Raw genomic sequence first — 14,541 nt, 5'->3', positions numbered from 1 at the left:
GGCCACTTTACTGTTTCTCAGCCATGCCAACTGGAAGATGTCTGGACTTCAACTTCTGGCAATTGCTGGCCTGGGAATTCTGGGAGTTGAAGTCCACGCGTAAGAGATTAACAGAGTTAGAAGGGACCCTGTAGGTTATCTAGCCCAACCCCCCACCCAAGCAGGAGGCCCTACACCATTCCTGACAGATGGCAGTCCAGTCTCTTCTTGAAAGCCTTCAGTGATGAAGCTCCCACAACTTCTGAAGGCAACTTCTTTTCCATGGGTTGACTGTTCTCACTGTCAGGAAATTCCTCCTTGATCAGTTTCCCTCCATTATTCCTTGTCTGGTGCTTTGGAAAGCAGCTTAACCCCCTCCTCTCCGTGGCAGCCCCTCAAATATTGGAAGACTGCTATCCTGTCTCCCCTGGTCCTTCTCTTCACTAGACCAGCCATGCCCAGTTCCTGCAACTGTTCTTCATATGTTTTAGCCTCCAATCCCCTAAACATCCTGGTTGCTCTTCTCTGCACTTTTTCTAGAGTCTCAACCTCTTTTTTTATAATGTGGTGACCAAAACTGGATGCAGTACTCTAGGTGTGGCTTTATAGAGTGGTATTAGCACCTCACTTGGTCTTGATTGTATCCCTTTGTTAATGTAAGTTGGGATTCTGTTGGCTTTTTTGGCAGCCGCTGCACACTGCTGGCTCATATTTAGCTAGTTGTCCACTAAGACTCCAAGATCCCTCTCCCAGTCACTGCTATTAAGCCCGGTTTCCCCCAATCTGTATTTGGGTTTGGGATTTTTTTTGCCTAAGTGTAAGACTTTTCATTTCTCTACGTTGAATTTCATTTTGTTAGATAAGGCCCAGGGTTCAAGTCTGTCAAGATCCATCTGGATCTTGAGCCTATCTTCTAGGGCAGTGTTTCTCAACCTTGGCAACTTGAAGATGTCCGGACTTCAACTCCCAGAATTCCCCAGCCAGCATTCGCTGGCTGGGGAATTCTGGGAGTTGAAGTCCGGACATCTTCAAGTTGCCAAGGTTGAGAAACACTGTTCTAGGGTGTTGGCTATTCCTGCCAGCTTAGTATCATCCATCTTCCAGTTGTCAAGGTTGAGAGACACTGTAATAGATGAAAGTAAGCACGGGATAATTTAACACTAATTATTTTTTTTAGTTTTTGCTTTTCTTCAGTTTAGTGTTCAGTTCTCTCTTCTCCATACTGAATCAGAAGGAACGGAGTTTGCGAGGCGGGGGAAAGAGAGAGAGGGGAGAGAGAGAAAGAAAGAAAATAAGAAAGAGAAAGAGAGAAAGAGAAAGAGGAAAGAAAGAAAGAAAGAAAAAGAAAGAAAGAAAAAGAAAGAAAGAAAGGCTGTTTTACTATTCTGAAGACAAAAGAGAAGACAACACACAGGGCCCTTGGTCACTCTACCCATCCTTCTTCCTTTTCTGTGGATGAAAATGAAATAAAATAAAAATGCACACCAGGCAGCCTTTCGAAGGGGAAAGGCTGCAGGGAAGGAAGGAAAAGGTGAGGTGGATTATTTTGAGAGAAGGAATCAGGCCATGTTGTGTAACACCTTTTATTAAAAAGGCAGCTCATGATTCTTCAGTGGGAGGGAAGGGGTTTTTTTTTCCCCTTCAAGAGGTTGGACTAGAAGTCCTCCAAGGTCCCTTTCAACCCTATGTATGTTTTTTGCCGAGGGGAAAAAATAAAAAACAAAAGGCAAAAGATGCTGAGACTCTAGAAAGAGGGCAGAGAAGAGCAACAAAGAGGATTAGGGGACTGGAGGCTAAAACATAGGAAGAACGGTTGCAGGAACTGGGTATGTCTAGTTTAATGAAAAGAAGGACCAGGGGAGACATGATAGCAATGCTCCAGTATCTCAGGGGTTGCCACAAAGAAGAGGGAGTCAAGCTATTCTCCAAGGCATCTGAGTGTAGAACAAGAAGCAATGGGTGGAAACTAATGAAGGAGGGAAGCAACTTAGAACTGAAGAGGAATTTCCTGACTGTGAGGACAATTAATCAGTGGAACAGAAGTTGCCTCCAGAAGTTGTGAATGCTCCAACACTTTAAGAAGATGTTGGATAACCATTTGTCTGGAACGGTATAGGGTTTCCTGCCTAGGCAGGGGGTTGGAGTAGAAGACCTCCAAGATCCCTTTCAACTCTGCTATTGTATTGTGTTGTATTGAATTGGGAGTAAGGCTACACATACAATACCATAGCAGAGTTGGAAGGGACCTTGGAGGTCTTCTAGTCCAACCTTTTGCCAAAAAGGTCATGCGGAAATGTGACTTGTCGATGCTGCGCTCTGGAAAAGCCAAACGCCTGGCTTCTAGCGTACCCAACAATCAGCTGGCTGATGCACATGCGCATACTGGTTTTGGGCACTGCCACACGCACAAATGGATCATGCTCTGGAAAAGCAGAACACCTGGTTTCTGGCACGGATGCACACCTGACACTCAGCTGGCCGGCACGTATGCACATGCCTGTTTTCGGCATTGCCACGCGTGCGAAGGACAGCTGATCGTCGTCCGCACATACACGCCAGACGCCCGGGAGGCAAACAGGGCAAGGCCACGCGTGCCGGGTGACATATCTTCGCATGCCACTTTGGCCAGGAGTGCCGTAGATTTGCCATTACGGGTACAAGGGTTTCCTGTCTGAGCAGGGGGTTGGGCTAGAAGACCTCCAAGGTCCCTTCCGACTCTGCTATTCTGCTCCACCGTCCTGTGTTCAGAGAGTCCCTTGTTACATTTCTGTTGGCTCACAGCAGATTTTTATTATTTTTTGTTTGCAATTAAGCCTGAGTGGATCCTTTAGTCCTTTCCGTTCGGCTGGGGAACATTCCGGAGCATGCCGTGGGGTGCTTGGGGTAATGCCAGGGAGTCCCTCTTCGTTACCGTCCCTGACATCAGAACAGCACTCGTGGTCCTTTCCCATTATTTTAATGGGCACTCAATGTGCTCTCCGATCTCCTCCCAGCCCAGATCGACTGGGGGGGGGAAATGGAACAAATAAATGGATATAAATAAGCAAAACAAAGAGTAGTATTTTTCGGAGTATAAGACGCACCTTTCCCCCCCTAAAAGAGGGTGAAAATTTGGGTGCATCTTATACACTGAATGTAGCCCCACCCACCGCCCACAACCCTTTGGCCTCTGCCTCCCAGCAATTTATCTCTTCTATAAACTATAGCAATCCCTGCAGCCTGAAACAGCTGATGATCGGGAGAAATTGAAAGTGAAACTTGCTGTTTGCTCCTTATATTGTTGGGAGGCAGTTTTTTTTTCTTGTGCTAATCAGGCTGTTTGCTGCAAGGAGGTAAGTCAACAACTATAAATGCCTATAGAATATTCAAATTATTAGACTTATTTTTTTAAAGACTGCTTTATTATTATTCTAGACAACTTAACAAAATGAAGTGCCCTGAAAGCCATTAATAAAGGAGAATATTTCTAGCTCGGGGTTGACATGAGGGGTCCTTGGTGCTCTCTGAGCTTGCTGGTTTTCCCTTGCAGACGTACCCTGGCCCAACTAGGTAGCAACATCAGTGCTAGAAGGGAGTGGGATTGGCTCTCTTGATTATATACAGTGGCTTGCTTCATCAGTACTGGGGGGAGTGTGATTCCCCCCACCCCCCACAATGATAGTTCCTTGATTGGCCTATTGTTTTCCGCTTGAAAACAATTCTGGGAGTTGAAGTCCACAAGTCTTAAAGTTGCCAACTTTGAAGATTTCTGCCTTATAGCAATCCCAATCAAATAGTCATCCTCGTCCAGACTTTTCTGGTTTTGACCAGAAAAGATGTTCCTGGTCTCCTTATCTTGTCTTCTCCTTCCTTCCAGGTTGTTCTGGAGCGAACGTAAAATAACCAAGGCTCGGGAATGGTTCCATCGGACCGTGAAGATCGATTCGGACTTGGGAGATGCTTGGGCGTTCTTTTATAAATTTGAGCTTCAGCACGGCACCGAGGTAAGGAAAAGGCGGTGTAACTCTAACCAGGGACTTTATGGAGAGACTGTGCTCATCGAGGAGAGCTGGCTAGGTGACTTTGGGCCAATCACCAGGAGATGGTGAGTTCTAGTCCCGCCTTAGGCATGAAAGCTAGTTGGCTGGTTTTGGGCCAGTCACCAGGTGACAATGAGTTCTAGTCCCGCCTTAGGCATGGAAGCCAGCTTGGTGACTTTGGGCCAATTACCAGGAGATGGTGAGTTCTAGGCACGAAAGCTACTGGGTATTTTGGGTCATTGGCCAGGACAGTGGGAGTTCTAGTCCCATTATGGGCATGAAAGCTAGTTGGCTGACTTTGGGCCAGTCATCAGGGGACGGTGAATTCTAGTCTCACCTTAGGCATGGAAGCTGGCTAGGTGACTTTGGGCCAATCACCAGGACATGATGAGTTCTAGTACCGCTTTAGGCATGAAAGGTACTGAGTATTTTGGGTCATTGACCAGGACAGTGGGAGTTCTAGTCCCACCATAGGCATGAAACCTAGTTGGCTGACTTTGGGCCAGTCACCAGGTGACAATGAGTTCTAGTCCCGCCTTAGGCATGGAAGCCAGCTGGGTAAACTAGCCAGTCACTCATTCATAGCCCAACCTGCCTCACAGGGTGGTTGTTGTGGGGAAACTAGGAGTAGGAAGGAGTATTAGATATATTTACCCCCTTGATATTATCCGACATTATCTGACATATATTTGTGTGTGTGTGTGTGTATGTATGTATATATATATATATATATATATATATATATATATATATATATATGTGTGTGTGTGTGTGTGTGTGTGTGTGTGTGTGTGTGTGTGTGTATGTAAGTACGTACGTACATACGTACGTACATACATACATACATACATATATATATATATATATATATATATATATATGCGCGCACACACACACACACACACAAATAAACGTGTGTGTGTTCCATTATAACTGTGGATCGCCTTGAGCAATTTCAACCAAACTTGGTACACAAATGACTTACTCTCTGGAAACAAATACTCTGGGGGTAAGACACCCCTAAAACCTCTCAGAGTGTAGGTTTTGTTAAGATACAGCCTGTTGTGCCTTAAAATGGCTTCTACTGTACAGCGTAGTGGAGTTGCCATGGTAACAGCTTCAAAGTACTCCACCATGGGGCTCCCTCTGGTAATCCAACATTAGAAATTACGTTTGGTCCGGACATTTGCCCCCTATGAATAAATACCTGGGCAACGCCGGGTTATCAACTAGTTACCTTATAAAGTAATAAAGGCAGGATAAAAATACAATTGCAAAAATTTTAAAACCCCGTACAGATAAAACAAGCTCCGCCTCCCCCTTTCTTTCATGCCGATGCAGGAACAGCAGGAAGAGGCAAGGAAGCGTTGCGAGAACGCCGAGCCGCGGCACGGGGAGCTCTGGTGCGAGGTCTCCAAGGACATCAGCAATTGGCAGAGCAAGATTGGCGAGATCCTGCTGCTGGTGGCCGCCAAGATCAAGAACACCTTCTAGGAAGAGGAGAGCCGTGGGATCAAAGGAGGCCTTGGGCCAAAGGACCCTTCTTGGCTCTCCCCTCCTGCCCACAGCATCGGCCGAGAGAGAGCTGGGTAGCCTATTTGCCCCAGGCCATGTGCCACCCTGACAGCTGACCAGTCTCCAGGACAACGCACTGCCTGGGAAATGTTTTGTATAGCAGCTTCGCCCTTCTTGAGAGCGAAAACCAGGAACTCAATGGTCCCAGCTGACAGGCAGATGTTTCCCCTGCTGTCTGAAGTCCCCAGATGTTTGTTTGTTTTTCTCCCAATTCCTTTGAAAAGCTTCTGGCCGGTGGGCCCTCCCAGGGACCCAGAATGTTTTCTAATATTCAGCTTGCCTACTTAAATTCACAATCTGCTTCTCCCCTCCTCCTCCTCTCCCTCCTCCTCCTCTTCTTCTTCCCCCCTCCTGTTCTTCCTCCTCCGCCTCCTCTCCTTCTTGTTTTCCTCCTCCCCTCCTCTTCTTTTTCCTCCTCTTTTTCTCCTCCTCCTCTTCCTCCTCTTTTTCTTCCTCTTCCTCCTCTTCTTCCCCCTCTTCGTCCTCCTCCTCCTCTTCCTCCTCTTCCTCCCCTTCTTCCTCCCCTCTTCTTCTTTCCCCTCTTCCTCTTGTTCTCCTCTTCCTCTTCTACCTCCTCCTCTTTTTCTTCCTCTACCTCCTCCTCCCTCTCTTCTTCCTCTTCTTCTTCCTCCCTCTCTTCTTCCTCCTCTTCCTCCTCCTCCTCCTCCTCCTCTTCTCGTTCTCCCCCTCTCTCTCCTCGCTATTTAAAGAGCGCCATCTATTTTTCTACCAGGAAAAAAAACAAAAACCCACTGGGGGTTTAAAACCCCATTTTTTGTGCCCCATTCATTCTTCTATAGGAATCTTCAGCTAGGCATTTATCTTCGAGAAGAGGACCAAGAATGGAGTCCCCCAAACCCCCCCACCCCCAGACTGGTTAGAAAGCGGCACATCCTTCGAAACTCTGGTTGGAGGGAAAGTGGGAGGCAGAACCAGGCCGGGGAAGCTTTCCAAGGCCATCTTGTCAAAAGGCTTTTTTGGGGAAAAATAATTGAAATAAGGTACCGTTCTCATGGGTTGCTTCCCCTCCCCCTCCCTCTTCTCTCTTTGGAAGTTTTTTCGTTTGTTTGTTTCTTCTTTGAACTTTTAAACAACCTTGCTTTCAAATCTGTAGAAGAGTTATGCTAAAATCCAGGAAGGAATAAGGGAGCGTGTGTGTGTGTGTGGGGGGGGGGAAATGTGTTTAAGCAACCGATTTATTTCCTAAAAGGGCGGACAGACCTAAAGTGTATGAAAGAAGCTTTTGGGGGGAAGGGAAGGGGTTTAATTGCAGGCTCCTCCTCGCTATAGTAGTATAAAAACATCGCCTAAACAAACTTTATTTAAAATTGTTGTTCCTCTGATAGCAATAGTTTTTGATCTTGTATGTTTTGAAACCTTTCCTTTTTTGTTTTGTTTTAAAGAAAAACACATTCCTGGTTTATCTCTTCCCTCCTGGAGTCCCCTTCCACATGAAATTCCCTGTCCATTCAGGAAAATTGCTTTTTTTTTGTTTTTTGTGAATTAAAACATATCGGAATGTTTTCGCCTGGTATCCTTGTTCTTTTTGTGGGAATATTGTGTTCACCCACAATGGCTGTGCACGAAAACGGTCGCACGTTGCTACGAAACACAAGTTCGCTTAGGGCAGTGAGGGCAAACCTTTTTTCTTACGGCATGCCAAACTTGTGCGTGTGCATGCTATTGCGTGCGCACTTACACCACTTCACCCCTCTCTGCGCATGCATGCGCGACCACCACCACCACCACATCAGGAAAGCCTCCGGAGCCTGGGGAGGGCGAAAAATAGGCCCAATGGCCCAAGCGGAAGTTTGTTCCCGAACTTCTGGTTGGGCCGTTGGGCCTGTTTTCAGCCCTTCCCAACCTCTGGAGGCTTTCCTGAAGCCCAAGGAGGGCGAAAACAGCCTTCCCCAGCGCTCCCGAAGGGGGAAAAATCAGCTGATGGCTGGAGAGCCACAGATTCGCCATCACTGGGTTAGGTTTTTACGCCCGTCTGGTGCCGAATCAATTTGGTCTGGATCGTTTTCTGGTTTTTAAAAAAAAAGATATTTTATTGTTTTTATTAAACAAAAACACAAGAAAAAAAAACATATTTCTTTACATCTTGTAGAAAGCGTGTCAATTGGTTACAGATACATTTCGTGCGTTTCTTCCACAATCATTACATATACTTCAATCAAACTGAGCTGTACATTTTAGAGTTTTACTATCACAGTACCACAATTTTCGTTTAATTACAATTACTTAAACGTGTTTTTACCTAAAATCATTTATATTTGAAGATACAACCACCTACTGGCTTATTTTGACAATCTCAATGAGTCTACCATAACTTTACATCTTTATAACATATTCTAAAAGAAAGTCAGTTGGTAGGATATCTAATATTCCCTCTCTTTTTCCCCCCCTAACTCACAACGCTTCTGTCCAATTTGTTTTTACTGGTACAACACACCTATATATATCATTAAATATTATCCATTAACATTTCCTTGTTATTATTGTAGTTAACTAAAAATTATTTACTATTTATCTCACCTCTCCTCTCCTCAGGCCCAAAAGAGATTATGCCCTTATAACCAGCTCTAAACAGAAATTTATTAATAAGATTTATAGGTCTTTTCCCTAAGTCCCAGATTACAATTTATATCCAGTTTATTTTACTAATTAAGGTTATCCTTTCATTATTATTATCATAGTTAATTAGGTGTTAATCATTTTCTGTTTTTAATTCCTCCCCAAAGGGCTAGTACGGATGGTTTTGATAGGACCCCCAAAATTAAGGGGACGTATAAACCAAGTGAAAAGAATTGGGCGACTGGAACACGCTGTCAGCTGTCCAAATAATGCACCCATTGAAATCAGAACTCCGAGGCAGCTAGATTCCTCGAAGAACAATTTATTGGATCTATCCTATTGGCACGACTGGCAAAAACCGACTCTGAAAGTTCCCACGGTTTTCAATTAACTAAAAAGTGAAAGCCCCCCCCCCCCAATCATCAGTCACATTGTCCAATAGAGGTGCTGGCTGGTTGCTTAGTTACTCTACTCCTCCTCTTCCCCGCCACCTGTTGCAATGTCCTTGGTTCCCACAGGGAAACGTTTTGTTCTGACTACAAAACCCCAGCTAATCTCCCCCCGCCCCTCTCTTTTGGCAACTCTATAAAGTCGTAAAAATGGCCTCAGCCAGGTTGGCGTCTGGGTTGACACGTGCGTTAAAAACCCCGTGAACACAGGAATGGGAGCGTCGTAACTCTGAACCCGGTTTATAAATGTTTGTAAATTTGGTTTACAAAACCCATAATTTGGCGTGTAAATTTGCAGATTTTTCCGGATCTGTGTGGTAACTTTGAACGATGACTAAGCAAGTCAAAGATTACCTATAACTGTTTTGGTATATAACAGTGATGGCGAACCTATGGCACGCGTGCCACAGGTGACACGCGGAGCCATTTGTTAGGGCACGCAAGGCGTTGCCCTGTCAGCTCCAGCGCACCTGTGCGCACTGGCCAGCTGATTTCGGCCTTCTTTTGAGGCCACTTTTCGTTCTCCGGAGGCTTCCTTGAAGCCTCTGGAGCGCGAAAAACCCTTCGGGGAAAAGGGCGGCATATAAATGTAATAATAATAAATCTAAATCCAAACCAGAACTTCAGGAACGGACTTCCGGTTTGGCTGTAGGGCCGTTTTTCGCTCTCCGGAGACTTCAGGAGGCTTCCCTAAAGGCTCTGGAGGGCCAAAAACGACCCTACGAGTTGCCTCCTGAAAAAAAACACCTTTGGGACAAGTTTGAAAAACTGAATTACCGGTAGCTCCATCCCTAATTTAAAAAAAATTAAAAACCCACCACAGCCACTCTTGGCCACAAGGGGGCACTAGCGGGCTATCTCTAATTCATTGCTGACTCCGAAAAGTAGAAATTTCTGAACATATAAATTTATTTCATGCTCCCGGGGTTAGAGGTCTCCTCCAGTTGGGAATGACTCAGAACTCTGTGCATCCCGACCTCTATAAATAGAGTTAAAAGTCATAGAATGAAAAATCACCCATAAGTGTTTATTCCGGCCACCTCCCCACCCCCCCCATGTTTAATGGAATAACCAAACTTTTAAGACCGGGGTCTCCAACCTTGGCAGCTTTAAGCCAGGCGGACTTCAACTCCCAGAATTCCCCAGCCAGTTATTAAATTAGTAACACAGTTGTTAAGTGAATGTGTCTTCCCCGTTGACTTGGCTGGTTAGAAGGTCGCAAAAGGGGATCACATTTGACCGTCATATATATATAAACCAGTGGCCAAATGGCTGGATTTTGATCATGTCACCATAAGGATGCTACAACGGTGTGAACAATTGTCCCAGTTTATATTTTTTCAGTGCTGTTGTAACTTTGAATGGTCACTGAATGAACTCAGGGGCTGCCCCAAAGAAGAGGGAGTCAAGCTATTATCCAAAGCACCTGAGGGTAGGACAAGAAGCAATGGATGGAAACTAATCAAGGAGAGAAGCAATCTAAAACTAAGGAGAAATTTCCTGACAGTTGGAACAATAAATCAGTGGAACGACTTGCCTCCAGAAGTTCTGAGTGCTCCAACACTGGGAGTTTTTTTAAGAAGATGTTGGATAACCATTTGTCTGAACTGGTGTAAGGTTTCCTGCCTAAGCAGGGGGCTGGACTAGAAGACCTCCAAGGTCCCTTCCAACTCTGCTATTCTATTCTATGCTAACTGTTGTAAGTTGAAGACTTCCTGTGACTTTAAAATGCAGTTTTCAGGCCCGGAAAGAGTGCCTCTCTGGATTAAGAGCAGAAGAGCAGCCCCCTAGAAGGATCATGGCAACCTGGCGAAAGGAGCCAGGCGGTTACGCAACGTTTTTCTCTCTCCCCTGTGTCTTTAACTGGGATTCAACATGGAATTATTTTAGAAGCGGAAGTTTTTCCTGGCAAGGACAGAAGTCTTGGCAAAAGATTTGCCTGCTGAATTTTTAATTTTTTTTTTGTCAGTTCAGCTACAGATAAAAAAAACACAGGAAGCCAGCCAGGTTTAATTTTTTTTCGCCCTTTTAAGCGATAACGGATTTCTAAAGCAGGAATGGACAATTTTTCTTGTTGAAGTGGGGCAGTGATTGTATGGTTCTGCAGTTGGTGAAGTGCCCCCTGCCCCCAGGGCTTGGGGTAGGGATATGAAAAGGGGTGTGTTACTCGCAGTGGTGGGCTGCTGCCGGTTTTACTACTGGTTTGCTTCTCGCACGCTTTTTTGCACACACGCGTGCACAGTTCAGTGTAAATTGTTCTTTTGCGCGTGCACAGAACCATTTACAGTGAACTGTGCACGCGGGCTCACTAGAAAACAACATGGCGGCGGCATCAGCCATGGCGAGGGAACCGGTACAGGGGCGTGGCAAGTTTAGGTCGCTGCCGGTTCTTAGCCAGTGGCTCAGACTCTGATCTTGTCGATCAGAAAGGTCGGCAGTTCAGCGGTTCGAATCCCTAGCGTCACATAACGGAGTGAGCTCCCGTTACTCGTCCCAGCTTCTGCCAACCTAGCAGTTTGAAAGCATGTAAAAAATGCAAGTAGAAAAATAGGAACCACCTTTGGTGGGAAGGGAACAGCCTTCCATGTGCCTTCGGCGTTGAGTTATGCCGGCCACATGACCACGGAGATGTCTTCGGACAGCGCTGGCTCTTCGGCTTTGAAACAGAGATGAGCACTGCCCCTTAGAGTTGGGAATGAGTAGCACATATGTGCGAGGGGAACCTTTACCTTTACCTTACTTTTAGGGCAGGGCTGTCCCTCCTTGAAGACCTGTGGACTTCAACTCCCAGAATTCTACAGCTAGTACTGATGATGGTATGTAGTTGGGTAATGAAACGTCTGCCAGAAAAACAAGCTAGGGCCTCAGCTTGAGCACCAAGGGACTCTCATATTAAATCTGAGCTTCTTTATGGGTATTGTTTTCTGCTACATTGTTTGTCTGGAGTCCATCACTGCTTATCTGGGTGTTGATTGCTAACTACAGCTCCCAGCATGCTTTGCCTTTCAGGACGCTGGTAAGAGCTATAGTAAGTCAAGAAAATCAACCCCCTCACATTCAGACTACTAACTCTGGGTTTTCCCCCCCATCCTCCTGGGGAAAAGTTATATAAATCCTCTAGGCTTGCTCTCCAAAAGGATGAGCAGATTCCTTTCCTTCTTCCTCCTTTCCTTCCTTTCTCTCTTCTTCCCTTCCTTTCTTCCTCCTGTCCTCTCCTCCCCTTCCCTTCTACCTCCTTTCCTTTCCTCCTTTCCTTCCCTTCTTCCTCCTTTTCTTTCCTTTCTGTCCCTTCCCTTCTTCCTCCTTTCCTTTCCTTCCCTTCTTCCTCCTTTTCCTTTCCTTTCTGTCCCTTCCCTTCCAGTTTATTCTCTATTTCCTCCCCTTTCTCTCTTCTCTTCTTTTCTCTTCCCTCCTCCTCCTCCTCCTCTCCCTCTCATCTTCTCTCTCTTCTCTCTTTCCCCTTCTCTGCTGCTCCTGTTCAGTTCAAAAAACACGCTCAGCCACATCTGGAGAGTTTTTGTAGGTTTTCTGGGCCCTCCATCCCTTCTTCTTGGTTGAACCCTGAAATCCCCTCCCCTCCTCCCCGATCCGGCCTTGGAGGAAGGCTGACAGCATGGAAAGAAGAGACGGAAGGAAGGAAAGAGGAGAGGAAAGAACGTGGGGGACGGAGAAGGGAAAGGAACAAAACAACCGGTGGAAGGGGGGGGGGAGACACCAAAATAGCGGCCAGCCAAGAGAGAGAGACGACCGAACACAAGACAGAGGTTGGGAGGGAAACTTCCTCAGGAAAGCCCAAGAACCCTCCAAGGCCACCGCGAACACCTGGACGGTCATTATTGCCACATTGTTCAACACACATCTGGAATCCTGCGAAACTCCATTCCATATCTCGGTTTCAGAGTTGAGGTGCAGCATACTGGAGGCCGGGGGAATAGTTTCCCCCTAAAGAGCCACCATCTTTTGGTGGAACTGGAACTCAGGCCCCGGAAGTGCCTGCAAGGTTAGAGTAGGATAGGATAGAATAGAACAGAATGAGAAAGAAGAATGGAAGGAATAGAATAGAATTGGAATTGGAATGGAAAATAGCAATAGCAGTTAGACTTATATACCGCTTTATAGGGCTTTCAGCCCTCTCTAAGCGGTTTACAGAGTCAGCATACCGCCCCCACAGTCTGGGTCCTCATTTCATCCACCTCGGAAGGATGGAAGGCTGAGTCAACCTTGAGCCGGTGAGATTTGAACCGCCGAACTGCAGATAGCAGTCAGCTGAAGTGGCCTGCAGTACTGCAATCTAACCACTGCGCCACCTCAGCTCTTATGCGGCTGGCTGAACCGTTATTATGTAATGTAAGCTTTTCAACGGATGCAGTTACCACCAATGGGACGAAGAGAGTTTGGTGTTACTCATAGTTAAAGGATATTTGGGGTATTGAATTGTAGGGTCCTTGGTGATCTCTGAGCTCAGCGGTTTTCTTGCAGACTTCTTGTTATCAGTGTAGGTAACATCATCAGTCCTAGAAGGGAGTGTGGTTTGTGGAGAGAAGGAGGATGGGAGGAGGGTGACTGTGGGGTCCTTGAATTCAATGAATTTGGTTGTTTTCTTAGACGTTTCACTACCCAGCTAGGTAACATCATCAGTGCCTGAAGGGAGTGGATTTGTGGAGCAGAGGAGGAGGAGGACTGTGGGGTCCTTGGTGCTCTCTGAGCTTGGTGGTTTTCCTGCAGACATTTCATTACCCAACTAGGCAGCATTATCAGTGTTGGAAGGGAATGGGGTTTGCAGAGATAAAAGAAGGAAAAGGAACAGAGGAGGAGGAGGAGGAGGAGGAGGAGGAGGAGACGATGACTCTGGGGTCCTTGGTGCTCTTAAAGCTTGCTGTTTTTCTGCAGACGTTTCAAAACCCAACTAGGCAACCTTATCAGTGTTGGAAGGGAATGGGGTTTGCAGAGATAAAAGAAGGAAAAGGAACGGAGGAGGAGGAGGAGGAGGAGGAGGAGGAGGAAGAGGAGGAGGAGGGGTGGGACTTGGGAGTCTTTGGCGATCTCTAAGCTTGCTGTTTTTCTGCAGACGTTTCATAACCCAACTAGCCAACATTATCAGTGTTGGAAGGGAATGGGGTTTGCAGAGATAAAAGAAGGAAAAGAAAGAGAAGAAGAGGAGAAGGAGGAAGAGGAAGAGGAGGGGGGGACTCTAGGGTCTTTGGCGATCTCTAAGCTTGCTGTTTTTCTGCAGGCGTTTCATAACCCAACTAGGCAACATTATCAGTGGTACCTGTGCCTAAAAGATGGATGGAAAGCAGAATTTCTGCAAATGCATTCCCGGTATGCTCTTACTAAAGCTTTAGAAAGCTGTACTAATACTTCACCTGATTTTGAGTCTGTGCCTCTGTTTCTACAATCAAGGATTTGCATAACCAAGGAGAGAAGTAACCTAGAAGTAAGGATAAATTTCCTGACAGTGAGAACAATTAATCAGTGGAACAGAAATTGCCTCCAGAAGTTGTGAATGCCCCAACACTGGAAGTCTTTAAGAAGAGTCTGGAGACAACCATTTGTCCGAAAGGGTATAGCGTTTCCTGCCTAAGCAGGGGGTTGGACTAGAAGACCTCCAAGGTCCCTTCCAACTCCGTTATTCTATTATTCCATTCAAGCGAAAGTCTCAGGAAGAAATCCCTAATTTAACTGATATGGCACTGAACGGTCTTTGACACCGTTGGCAAAGGCCTTTGTAAGTCCTCGCCGTGAATTGCTCAATTAAATTGCTCAATTAAAACAAACTAAGTGCAATGACCCTCTTTTGCACAATGACCGATCTCTGCCCTGGAAAAGACATTTGTAAGATTTTTATATTTAGACTGGGAAATGAAAAACGGCCGTTTGGGGAGACAGGACTCGAAACGCACCCTGTTCTCTGCTCCGCCATGTGGAATAGTATTCAGAGC

At 46.0% G+C, this 14,541-nt stretch overlaps 1 protein-coding gene across 1 annotated transcript in view; it reads left to right on the top strand.

Annotated features, from left to right (window-relative positions):
- Positions 1-5,949, top strand: part of PRPF6 (pre-mRNA processing factor 6) — a 48,370-nt gene extending 42,421 nt beyond the window's left edge. The window contains exons 20-21 of the mRNA XM_032218410.1: positions 3,836-3,962; positions 5,340-5,949. Coding sequence (XP_032074301.1) covers positions 3,836-3,962; positions 5,340-5,492 — 280 coding nt within the window. The 3' untranslated portion in view covers positions 5,493-5,949. The remainder of the gene's footprint in view (positions 1-3,835; positions 3,963-5,339) is intronic.
- Positions 5,950-14,541: the final 8,592 nt, after the last annotated feature.

Source organism: Thamnophis elegans, chromosome 5 (assembly GCF_009769535.1).
Source record: "Thamnophis elegans isolate rThaEle1 chromosome 5, rThaEle1.pri, whole genome shotgun sequence".
Classification (NCBI taxonomy): Eukaryota; Metazoa; Chordata; class Lepidosauria; order Squamata; family Colubridae; genus Thamnophis; species Thamnophis elegans.
This window is presented reverse-complemented; position numbering and strand designations above follow the sequence as displayed.